Raw genomic sequence first — 12,521 nt, 5'->3', positions numbered from 1 at the left:
CAGGTAATTGCTCGGAGGCTCCGTTCAGCCTCTCGTCTTACCTGGCGAATTTAATCAATTTGAGTTGCACCCTGGAGAGAGGATCAAGTCAAGCAAATGAAAGCTGCGGAAACAAACACACACACACAGACACACACACCTGCATGGACAACCCCCTGGGCCCCCAACCCCTCCACCCCCACCCCCACCCCCCCTCCCACTCACACACACACACAAAAACATGGGACCAGCACAATGAGTAACATACACAGGCTAGCAGGTGCAGGTGCAGTGGTACAGATTGAGACACAAACCGGGCAAAAACACGTACACAACACTAATGCAGTGCGTGAGCGCGCCCCAACATCCCCTCACTCGGCCTTCAAACGAGCTTCTGTTGAGACCGCTGTTTCAACACAGACCCCCCCCCCCCCCCTCTTGCCACAGTGATGTGAGCAGCAAATGACTCGGAGTGAACAGTACAAAACCGTGCCTTTTAAAATGAGCAGACGTTTTCGTACCCCGAGCCCTCGGGATCACAAGTAGTGTCTCTTGCAGAAGGTAATTATTACCAGCGCCTCAGGTGTTGAAGCAGTAGAGAACCCTGTTGAGGCTTTCGAAATGACATCTGCAATTGCATGTTGCTCAGTGTGGTTAATCGTGTGCTTCACTCGTTTACTTCAAGCAAACCCTTTCTTTGTGCGACGCCACGCAAAATGGCACCACGTGGAAGAAAAAGCCTCTTCCCGCACACAATTACATTTTGACCGACATTTTGTATTCAGAACGGAGCAGTTGCGTGGATCCCAAACGACGTGGCGTATGAAGAGCCACGCCGCACCTCGTGGGAGGGAAGGTGCAACGGATGGATCCGAGTTCTGTTCATGCTTTGTACTTCTTTGAAAAGGTGAAAACAATAATTGCTGTTTGCTGCCACAGGCAGCAGTAGCTGTCCCCTGTTATTTCGTTTAATGACACAGTTTGACGTGCCTTAATGCCCCAATAAATGAATAGGGTAGGGAACTGAATGTTCACCAATACTTGACTATTGCTACTGCTATTTCAGTATCCCACAGAGTACAGTTGGAGGCCCTCAAATGAGAGATTTATGGCTGCAAAGAGACATTGTAACTGTAAACGCAATGTAGATGACAATAAAGGGTCAAGCCAAACTGGAGAGCTATCAGCATGCAAACAGAGGTGCAAGGTCTCATCACGACCACATTTTGGTTCACTCATTTGTAACGAGTGATGCTGCTTACAAAAAAAACAGTAATTTATTGTGGATTCTCCAAAGAACATGCAGTTAGTGAATAGGGAACAGTGCACCCCCCCCCCCCCCCTCCCCAATTAGCAGGGTCCCTGAGAAGTGACGCTGGACCCAGTGCTAGGAGGCAAGCCTAGGGACAAACACATTCTGTTATAATCAGCAAGGAAATAAACTGGTGAGTTGTCTTTTCTGGTTTGAGGGTATCACATGTCTTACCTAGTCTTTCAGCTCCCTATTGACCTTAATATGAGTTATTTAGCACACACAAACAACAATAACGATATCTCATTCCAAACCAAATAATTGCTTAAACCCATTGCCCACCACACCATCACATTTCAAGCTTTTCAATGGTATTTACTAGCGGGTTATGAAGAGAGTTCATGGGGTCGTGTGTGTTTATCGATTGTGTGTTCCCAGTTGGAGCCTGTTATGGCAGAGTAAGCCCTGGCTGAGATGTCAAAGAGGAAGGAAGACCAGCACTGGTGAATCTGTTCATTAAGTTTAAAGGGAACATACAGCCTTCTCAAACTGATCAGGAAACGGATGCGCACGGCTGTTCTGTTCTCTAACAAAGTTACATATAACATTGCGTGACATAATAAGATCACATGATGATGAGCTACTTCTCGGGACTTGTCGGTCTAAATTACACCCTGGATCTTTCTCTAATGTGCCTCCTTGCTGCGTGATTCCCTGTATCTCCACCTAACCTCCTGCATGTCTCCGAACTGAGGGGACGGAGGAGGCTGTGTATTGCACTGCAGCCCAGTGATGGCAGCCCAGTGAAGCACTGTACTGCGGGAGCAGTGCACCGCTCCCAACGACAGGAAAATCAATTTCACAGAGCAATACACCCGTGATCATAAGGGTTGTTTTTTTTTTTTGGGGGGGGGGGGGGGAGCGACAACAAGCTTGACCTTTGAAGCATTTATGAATGCCACTTTTCCCGTCATGGTGAAGTGCCATGTTTTGGTGCGTTCGTAAACTACTGCTACTGCTACTGGGCGGAGGATGGCAAAAAGGAGCAAAATGCACATTAGAAGGTCCTCTTAGCAATCTTACTGTTTATACATTCAGTACTGACGTACATGTGTTGAGACAAGACCACCCAAACTTTGAAAAGCCAATGATCACTAAAGCTTCCCAAAAATCCAATTTTTATTCTGGCGGGAAGTCTTACCCTGCTGTGAGTACTGCCCTTTGTATGATTGTATGAATTTGTATATAATTCCATGTGTTTATCTGAGCAAAACTTACTGGAATTTCGATTTCCAGCGCCGGCTAACGTGTCGTTGCTGTCCGTGTTGTTCTGCCTCCCTCCGAACCCTTGGAAAGCGCTGGTCGTGTTGGTGGGGTTGCCGTCTGGTTGTTGACCACATAGCAGCGTGTTGATGCTGCCAAACATGTCTTCGCTGAAATCCAGCTCGGACGCAGCCTTCAGGACATCCGAGTTCTGCAGTGCGGCTATCTATAAAGACAGGCAGGTCGGAAGGGTCACAAACAAGACAACGTTTATTCCTTCAAGACTATCGATCGGTTGAGGATTTCACAAAAGGAGGGGAAAAATCGTGTTTGATTCTAAAGTAAGCGAATCATTAGGAGTCAAAAGATCAAGCCCAGCACAATTTCTCCATCCACGTTTAGAGAAACAACTACCTCTCCGATCACTGGTATTGCATCCATGGATGTTTTGGACAGCAAGTTAAATGTCTCTCTTGGATCCAGAGCCAAGGTTTGTGGTATCTGAAAGGTTAGAATAGGAAAGAAATATTGGTATACCATTCAGAAGACACATGTTAGATTTGACAGTTCTTTGCATCCAGGTAGGTATAAACAGGTAGTTTTGGTCCATTTGTCCATTAGAACTTTGAAGACTCATTTAAAATATTATGGTTGGGGTTTGCAGCAAGTCTCTAGACTTTGGTTTCTTTAAACTGATAGTCATAGCCAACAGTAAATGCAAGTACTGTAACAGACAACAATGTAACAATGTTTCAGGATATATTCAAATCTTCAGATGCTTTTGGAATGCAAATTTGTCTCCACTTTGGAAGCATTACCTTTCTGTACAATGCAACTGAAAGTCTCATTGGCACAAACCATGAGGGCAGAAATGACATGACCTTCTTGTGAGCCTATCACATGACGTGTAAGACTCATCGAGGTAGGTGGTCATTATTCATTCTTCAGTCCAAGAAGGTTGTGAAAAGCCTTGAACTATTGATCGTGTTTGTAACGATTGCCTCTGCATGATTACATTTGGACTGTTGAATATGTGACCTGTTGAATAATGTCAATCTGACAGTACACTTCTGCCATGATGACCTAGAAAATATATGAAAATGATCATGTTAAGCAATTCTCTCAATTCCTGGAATTATGAAGTTAAAGACCTTGTTGACATTTGTAACAAGAAAATGACAATCGGAAAATGACAATGAAAATAGTAGGTTTTCTAAAGCAAAACAATCCTTTATTATATTGTTTGCTAGAACTTTTTTTATTTTGGGGGGGGGAATGATACAGTGCATAATATGCATACTGGGAAGACATCACAATAGCTTTAGGCAGCAACTCATGCCCTTTAAAACCCTATCATTTTCATGTGTCAAGAGTATGCTAACATGAGTCCCTGTTGACCTTCACAGAGCCAAACAATGCAGTTTTAAATCCATGCAGGGAAAGTGAGGGGGAGAGGAGAGAGTGAGACAAAGAGAGAGATAAAGAAGAGAGAGAGGGAAGGGGAGAAAGAGAGAAGAGATTGGGAGAATGTTTATGGGAAATAAAGATCAAACCCCAGATTCTTTGCAGTATTCTTTAAAAAAAGGCACAGACATTATAAATTCAACTGGCTGTCACATGAATTGCAGCTTAGCCTGGCAAATTCTGGCTCCATTATTGAGTTCTAAGTACATTAATTTTGCCTCAATTTTATCCTCGGCAGCAATACAGAAGCTATAAGACCAGTTGATTAGATATCTCTCTGGCAATTTGGAGCAAAACTGCTTGAAATCACATCCAAGTACTCAATGGGCAGAGATAACTTGAGGCAATATAATATTTGTTTGATAGATAAAGAGACCTGCGGCACGACCCTGTCCGACAGCCCACGTATGGAATGCAAAATGTTCACAATTCTCCACTCTTTTGTGGAACACAAAACGGTAATTGCATTGTTGACAGTGTGACTGGTGAGGGGATATTGCTGCACTGCATACAGTATGTTAGCCCAAAAGCAATGGGATGGGAGTTTAGGAATGTTCCATTCCATCAAAGGAAATCCGTTTACCGGATTAGATCTAGGTTTTTGGCACCTAACAAGACCCAAAACATGTATGTCATGGCAGGTATTATTACAGCATTACAGGTTTTACGGTCATCTTTTTACTCACAATGTGTTTCTTCCCCACCAACCTCCATTGGGTCTACGGATAATCGTGTATAAAAGTTTCTTGCAACAAAACCTTCTCACGTGACCTTCAGTTAAATCCCAGAATTGAAATTTGACAGCAAAATGTAGTCAAATTCGAAAATTGCAGTTATTCACCACGCCGTGCGCACATTGAATTAGCCAAGGCGTATGAGTGTTGTGACTGAAAACCTTTAAGCAAGCCATTTGCCCTGGTAAACACTCCAAACACTGTGCATTGCACTGGGTCAGCGAGGGTTTGTGAAACACTTACTATACCACATGTAATGCCTGCTGAAGGGAAAAGTCTGATTTGTTTTTTTTTAATCATTTTTAGTTGAAGTAGGACCTCGCTGCATGTATGCAGCAACACCCTCAGGTGATCTGAACACCACCTACATTCTGGACCTTGCCCCCCTCTCTGCCCTCTCGATCTGTTGGATTATAGCCTACGTATAAAGACAACCAGCGCACGCTCACCTCTTACAGATGTCTGATTCACTCCACTTCCACTCAACACAACAGCGATAAACACGACCCATTTTTTTCCCCCTTTAGTCCATCTCTATGTTTTTGTTATCGCCATTATTCCAGAATCTCATGGCTCAGATCGTGAAGGACTTCTTTTTCTCTCTTGCCTCCATTTTACTCCAGGGGCCAGTGAGACGTTTTTTCTTTTTTTCTCGTCATATCTTGTCGAGGCTTTCTCTTCAATGAGTGAAGAGGCCCCTGGGCTTAAGTTGTTCAAATGGCTTTTTCCTCATCCTGTGAACTTCTGCCTTATCACTTATTCATTGAGTTTGCTGTCCCACACATTTCCTCTCAAAGATAAACTCTGGAAGCAGAGTGCACTCTTTCATCGGCGCAATGGGGAGCAGGGGTTCGGTAGCATCCGGTAAATATCAATGCTAAGACACCAACAGATTCTCCTAGATGCACTTTGTCCCAATACAAGGCATATATTTATACGTATACATTTTCTGTGTGTGTGTGTGTGTGTGTGTGTGTGAGTGAGTGTATACACACACAGTATCCCAGGTTTTTTTTTCTTTTAAATTGAATATCTAGACTGCCCAAGCTGCAATACAAACGAGCCAACATTTGACAGTCCCTGTCTCTCGTTGTCCAAAGCGCAATAAACGGAGCAGGCTGACAGCTTTGACCTCAGAATGCACTGGAATGCTGTGAGCATGGAATAGCCACAGGATTCAATCATTGGAATCCGGTCTTGTGCATTTGGTGAGAAATGGTCCACTCACCAGATACACAATTGATTCCTGGAAACCAATGCATCCTTTGAACAAGTCGAGGTGGACTTGTAGCTAAGTACAAGGAAGCTAGGTACAACTTTTACCAAAAGAACTGATATATAAATGATGCAACGACCCGAGAAAAACACAACAAAAAGGGGACTTGGTTCGAGGGGAGACGAGTTGACTCACCGCAGAGACGACTTTCCTCGAGTCCAGGTTCTCCAGGAAAGCGCGCCTGGCTCCTGTCAGCTGCTGAGGGGTAATAGAGCAGCTGATGTTCTGAAAGGCCTGCTTGTCAGCAGGGCTGGTGAAAAGCACATATCTATCCAGACTGGCGCCGTCACACAGCGCAGTCTTCAGGTTGTCTGGGCCCAATGTGCCCGTGCCCATGGCCTGGTGAACAAAAGGTGTACAAGTAGGGATGGAGAAAAAAGGGGGGGGGGGGGGACAGACAGAGAGTGTTTTACTTGACAGTTGTTGGTTTTCCCCCTTTTTTTGGAGGCTCGAGTTGCGCGAGTTCCTCTTCGGGGGTTGCGTGTCAGGAAAAGGGAGCCGTGCAAAGCAGCAATTTAAGCAGCAAAGCAAGACGCAATTTATTCGGCACGCGTGGAGTTTTCATCGCTCGTTAAAATGGGAGATCTCTGATCTTGAAACACATTTACGTAGACGGACACACCCTCGTTCGGCAGAGACAGTTGAGGGGAGATCTCACGATCATTGCGCATTCTATCTGAGCACCCTTGTCGATGAGAAGCTAACATAATTCCCTTCCTCCAACTCATCTGATATCTCTCAGAGCATGACGGGATGTCAATGGAGAATGTCTGAGACACACACACACACACACACACACACAGACACACAAACACAGACACACAGACACACAGACACACACACACACTTATCTCAGTGACAGCTGCACTCTGTCGAACCACACGTGGTCGCAAATCCATTTCTTTTTTTTAGGTGGATACTCCTTGCACGCCACTCAAAGACTGCCTTCCTGCCTCGACTGATGGCAAATGGCGGGAAATTGTGCTCCAGTGATGCAGTTCAATGCAGTTGATGCAGAATTGCTCAATCAAACTGCTCTTGTGTTTCCAAAACACTTCTTGGGATTAAGTATGAGTCACCAACACATTCACATTAACAGTGGATGACCTTCACAGAATACACCTGTACTTGTATTTGCCAATGAGTTTCTCCCAGTTACCTTGAATCTCCAACAGGTGCGTCAGTGAAACCAAAAACTAAAGCCTGAAAGGTTAGCTGGGTACCTGACGTGTGGTACAGCATTCAGAGATCCAAACGACCACATGTGGTGATGTTATTAGCACCTGTGGAACGGCACGTACCTGATTCATGCGGAGCTGTGAAGACATCAGCCCGTCTACGACAGATGAGGGCACGGATAGGTTCCCTCTCAGATACGCGGTGAACTTTTCGTTGTCATTCAGAATGCTCCTCAGGGCAATGGGCTGACCTTCAACCGGAAAAGAAGAAGAAGCAATAATATATCATTGCTTGATTGGAGAATGGATTTCAAGTAAAAAGAATGGATTTCAAGTAAAAAAAAATTTTTTTTAAACTGCAGTTAGAACAGTCTTTCAAAGGGAAGGATGTCATGTGCCAACCAGACATAGAAACCAGGATAGGGTTGGGTATTCTCATATCCATACTTTCATAAACAGCATATCCACGATGGTTTGCTTTAACAGGGGTTTTCCCCCTTTTCATTTGGTGAAACACAATGCTTTTGGGGGTCTTTGGTCATAAAGCATTGATTTGAAAGAATGTTCTCCAGGCAAATGTTGCAATTACAACGTTGATAAGAGCTAGGAGGACGTTTAATGCCTTTTTTGAGGGGGAGCTGGCACCTGATGGCTAAACATGCATCAGCTTGTTAAGCAGCCATTTTGTCCTGATTAGTTCCACTCATGATTAGGTCCACTGATGATCCTGGTTTAAAAGACGAGCATCAAAATCAATCGACTGTTGAATGTTGTCCTCCCCTTTTGACAGCGCTCGAGGCTGAAAGATGCTCAGCCGTACCCTGCGATGCTACGCTACTCTAAGGCTAAAATGGGAAATACAGTCTGCTTGCGGCACCTGAAAGAGTTAAGATTAGGCTACACGGAACTATATGGAACCTGACAGCAACAAAAGGCAAGGTAAGTATGCTACAGCCAAGCCACCTTTGGCGCATTGGAGAAAGTCGCCATCAATATTTGAATGGAATTAATTACTTAAACTATAATTAATGATCGATTCATTCAGCGCATTGCTCAAACGATTACCACTTCCCAGAAGCACCTTTTATTACCTACTCTATTATCGCGACGCCATCAATGAGGGCGGACAAACGACAGGACGCGGGTCGAAACCAAAACACGCTCTGGCCTTCCTCTGAACTTTGTTTCTCTCGAGATTGGAGTCTTCACCTCCATCTTTTAATCATCGCAGCCCCCCAAAAAGAAAACCACACCACACGATCACCTCTGCCATCGCTATCCTTTGATATCCCTCTGCTTCTCCTTCTCCCTAATGACCTTTTCAGGCTTTCGCCTCAGACTGCGTGGACCATTAATTATGCGGCGGCTTAGATCACTGATGGATTTAATCTTGTATATTACAAGCCCGTGACCCCAAAATGCAAATGACTCTCAAGCCATTTGTTGAGGCTTGGACAATGGCGGCGTTCTGACTGCCGTTTGCCTATTTGCAAATGAGGTGCCTTATGAATTTCTGAATATCATCAGACCAAATGAGCCTAATGCAGAGCGGCAACTTATAAAGACAAACGATCTGCCAGTCTGCGGGGCAAATTGCATCATAAATAACGGGCCGACTTTGTTTTTGAGGGATCTGGGAGGATAACAAATCCTCTGGGGTTGTCATCCACGTGAAGGGGCTACTTCCGTTGATAAAAGGCCACCGTCAAAGTGATTGTCAGCGTTGTTGAGTACGTACTGTTTCAATTACCGCAGAACCATTACTCGGTAACGATAACAGCTTCATCATTCTCTGTTTGGCTGGGAGCGTGGTTGCTACGGTTGTTAATGGACTGCCAGAACCCTATATCTTTGAGCAACATGACCGCGAACACACTCGCCAATTACTAATCTACAGATATGATCTGTGCGTAGGATCAGAACATCAGTACTCTACCATTGGCTGGATTTGACTTCTCCAAGATCAAAGCCCATTGGTCCAGATCCCCAGAGAGACGCTGAGCCTTGGTCAGGATGGATCGCTCGACCACGAGGGTCTGAAGCTCAATCAGAAGCCCTGCGATTCTGGTCGAACAAGACGGAGAAACAGGTCAGATGGGTTTCTCATACATCACACACATGCACGGAAGGCTTCGAATCTGAAGGCTGAATCTGTACTGAACCGTTCAGAGTTTGAAAAGGTTAAATGTATGAGTCGCGGCGCAGCATTTATGTTGACTTGTTTGACCTCGGAGTGACTATGCTACACAGGATAAACCGGCAAACACTTCAGATGGAGTGTTCTTGTAACGGGGAGGGGGGTGGGGGGGGGGGAGACACTCACAACCCACTCCTTAACCCCAATGACATGTATGTGCACAGTCACGAGTCACCAAAGAGCAGAGCTCAGAAGGACGTACATGGAGCCTTCAAAGTTGTTGACCTGACCCGGGGTCTCTCCTGCCGTCGGGTGGCTCACGCAGGGATTGTTGATGTTGCACATCATCCCTTGTAACCACGGCAACACGCCCGCGGAGGGCATGGCTTTGTTTGGGTAATGACCTAGGATAGGGTTTTGAGAGAGAGAGAAATAGGGAAGTAATACAAAAATAAAATACATTTTGGTGTCCAATTCCCAGTTTGGGGGGGACCCTCTGTTGCTGTAATGGGTCTCCGTTGTCACATATCCCCAGCAGGCCTTCAATAGGAGGAACACAGCTGGGCACCATTTGGGAGGTCATCTTGACTTTTCCAAAGTATCGACAGTACAGAAAGTTGACAAAGTTGGGTGGCAGAAGCAGATGAAAAGTAACAGGGATGCTCGCGAAGCCACAACAGCTGGACGAGTCGCACGAGCACCTCGTTAACTGTGACATGCTTACGTTCTCATGGATATTTTGAGGGGGAAACGACTTCACCCTGATAGCTTGTGTGTACTTACACTGGCCTTTGTAGATGGGCTTGTTGGTGGAGCGAACGCCGACCAGGATGAAGAACAGGAAAAGTGGCCATATCAGCTCGATCAGCAGTCGGATCTGCACAGAAAACAGACGATTGGGGTCAACTTGCATTGTGTTGTCGCTTCCCTGTGTGTAGCTGTCATTTTCGGTACTACAGCCTCTTCTGTTGGTATAGATCTAAGCGATACAAGCTCACCTCACCACTGATAAAAAGCCCTAACAAAAGGTTGTGTCAAGCCACAATACAGTAACTGCTGGATTGAAATGGTTTCTCAATATTATCCACTAAATAGTCAAAGTGAATCAACAAACGAATAAAAACAACATGAAATGAATTGCTAAATAATACAGTGAGTAAGTCAAAACACAGTTCTGAACCATGCAACTGACAAGAGCTTTCTTTAAAGACCGCGGTACGGCAACAACCAGAAAAGGCACCAGTTCTGAGCAATTGTTGTTCTCGGACCAGTGGGTCCAGCTCAGCTGAGCGAGGGAGGGAGGGAGGGTGCACCCGAGCATGTGTTGCTGTCTGAATGTGTGCGAGCCTCAAAGTGTCTGTCGCAGTCGGATTCGGCGGCACCACTGTAGCTCCGGGCGTTTGCTGGGGATGAGACTGCAAGCTCGCCTGACTACTCAGTCTGCCCCGAACCACGCCCCCCCCCCCCCTCACCTTCCTTTCCCCAGCCCCTCCCCCCCCTCCCCCCCCCCTCTCCCCCCCCCTCTCCCCCCCCCCCTCCCCCCCCCTCTCTCTACCGTCTCGTCTCTGTATTCTGTGTCCACCCCACTTTAAATTGGAACCTAAACAAGAGTGCCTGGCTGTTTCCTCTGCTTCCACTTCACCACCTACCATCCTCTAAGCCATGCCGGGGCTTTTATAGTAAACAACCCCAGGGAGCAGGAAGAAGAAAAAGAGAGAGAGAAACAAGGCACAAATGGAGGACATGATGGCTTATGTGTGTGCGCGTGGCAAGAGTGTTCATTAGACGTCATTTCCCCTTCGGAGAACTGGCAGTTTTGTTACCTCGAAGTGAAGTTGTCTCTTGTGTTTTTCACTTCAACGTCCATGCCTTCAACCTATGTCCCTAAACCAGCGGCCGTCAAAATCGACACAGTTCATCTTGGGAGTGAGCTCAGTGTGATGATGTGTGAAAGAATGATAAGGTTAGAATGTTTTGTGGCACTATTCTCATCCCTGTGCTGGAGTGCCTCAACAATGCTATAAAAGGGTGGTCTGACGCATTACATATCTACATGGTTCCAGGACATGCTGTGCGGGAGATGTTTTTACAATGCTACAAAGCGTCTCTACTCTTCACCTCACTCTCTTATTGAGGCTTTCACGCATCCTAGGAGCAGACAGGCACTCGTTCTCCTGTGCTCTCTCTCTCTTTATTTTTCTCCTGTGCCCTCTCTCTCTTTTTTTCCTCCTGTGCTCTCTCTCTCTTTTCCCCTGTGCTCTCTCTCTTTCTTTTTCTCCTGTGCTCTCTCTCTTTTTCTCCTGGGCTCACTCTCTTTTTCTCCTGTGCTCTCTCTCTCCCTCTTTTTCTCCTGTGCTCTCTCTCTTTCTCTCCTGTGCTCTCTCTCTCCCTCTTTCTCTCCTGTGCTCTCTCTCTCTCTCTCTCCTGTGCTCTCTCGCTCTCTTTTTCTCCTGTGCTCTCTCTCTCTCCTGTGCTCTCTCGCTCTCTTTTTCTCCTGTGCTCTCTCTCTTTTTCTCCTGTGCTCTCTCTCTTTTTCTCCTGTGCTCTCTCTCTCTCTCTCATCATTTTCTCCAGCATGTGTCCATCCCTCACTCGACTCAGTGGAGCGACCCGCTTAGCAGCAACCTGGAATGAGGTTCTCACACAAGCTGTGTGCTCGGAGCGGTGGCGACACTCGGTCAAAGGTCAGGTGCATGGTAAGGAAGTAAAATACGTGCCACAGTCGGCGGCAGGCGACTTTTGTCCCGGTTCAACTCGGCGACAGAGCATCCAATCAGTAGTCAAATCCAATCAGTAGTCAAAGCATTCCCTAACGATTGCTGTGGTACGTAGAGCAAAAACCACAGCTGAGTAGGTCCCTTAATGTGTTGTAAGGTGCTTATGTCCCACATGGGGCTGTCGTACACTTACACCTAACTACCATCGGGAAGTCACATCTGTTTCTCTAAGACATTCTGCGTCGTTTCACATTCAGTGCCTTTATCCCCCCCTCCCCTCTCCCTGACCCAACCCCCCCAAAGTCCTTCTTGTGGCAGAGGGGATCTGACTCCAAGTGAGAGCTGTGTGAAATTCATGTCATTTCAATTATCATATATTCCGGAGAAAAAGTAGACATGGAGGGAGGGAGGGGGGAGAGAGAGACAGACAGAGAGACAGAGAGAGAGAGAGAGAGAGAGAGAGAGAGAGAGAGAGAGAGAGAGAGAGAGAGAGAGAGAGAGAGAGAGAGAGAGAGAGAGAG

At 46.1% G+C, this 12,521-nt stretch overlaps 1 protein-coding gene across 1 annotated transcript in view; it reads right to left on the bottom strand.

Moving 5' to 3' along the window:
- The window catches only part of LOC146222202 (phospholipid-transporting ATPase ABCA1), a 116,754-nt gene that overhangs the window by 97,427 nt on the left and 6,806 nt on the right, over positions 1-12,521 (bottom strand). Inside the window, exons 3-9 of the mRNA XM_084691923.1 lie at positions 10,067-10,160; positions 9,546-9,687; positions 9,083-9,210; positions 7,270-7,397; positions 6,104-6,307; positions 2,909-2,995; positions 2,510-2,720 (exon numbers count right to left, since the gene is read on the bottom strand). Coding sequence (XP_084548049.1) covers positions 2,510-2,720; positions 2,909-2,995; positions 6,104-6,307; positions 7,270-7,397; positions 9,083-9,210; positions 9,546-9,687; positions 10,067-10,160 — 994 coding nt within the window. The remainder of the gene's footprint in view (positions 1-2,509; positions 2,721-2,908; positions 2,996-6,103; positions 6,308-7,269; positions 7,398-9,082; positions 9,211-9,545; positions 9,688-10,066; positions 10,161-12,521) is intronic.

This window comes from Hypomesus nipponensis, chromosome 25 (genome assembly GCF_054491055.1).
Source record: "Hypomesus nipponensis isolate SF chromosome 25, ASM5449105v1, whole genome shotgun sequence".
Classification (NCBI taxonomy): Eukaryota; Metazoa; Chordata; class Actinopteri; order Osmeriformes; family Osmeridae; genus Hypomesus; species Hypomesus nipponensis.
The sequence above is the reverse complement of the archived record's forward strand: the minus strand, read 5'-3'. Positions and strand labels throughout refer to the sequence as shown.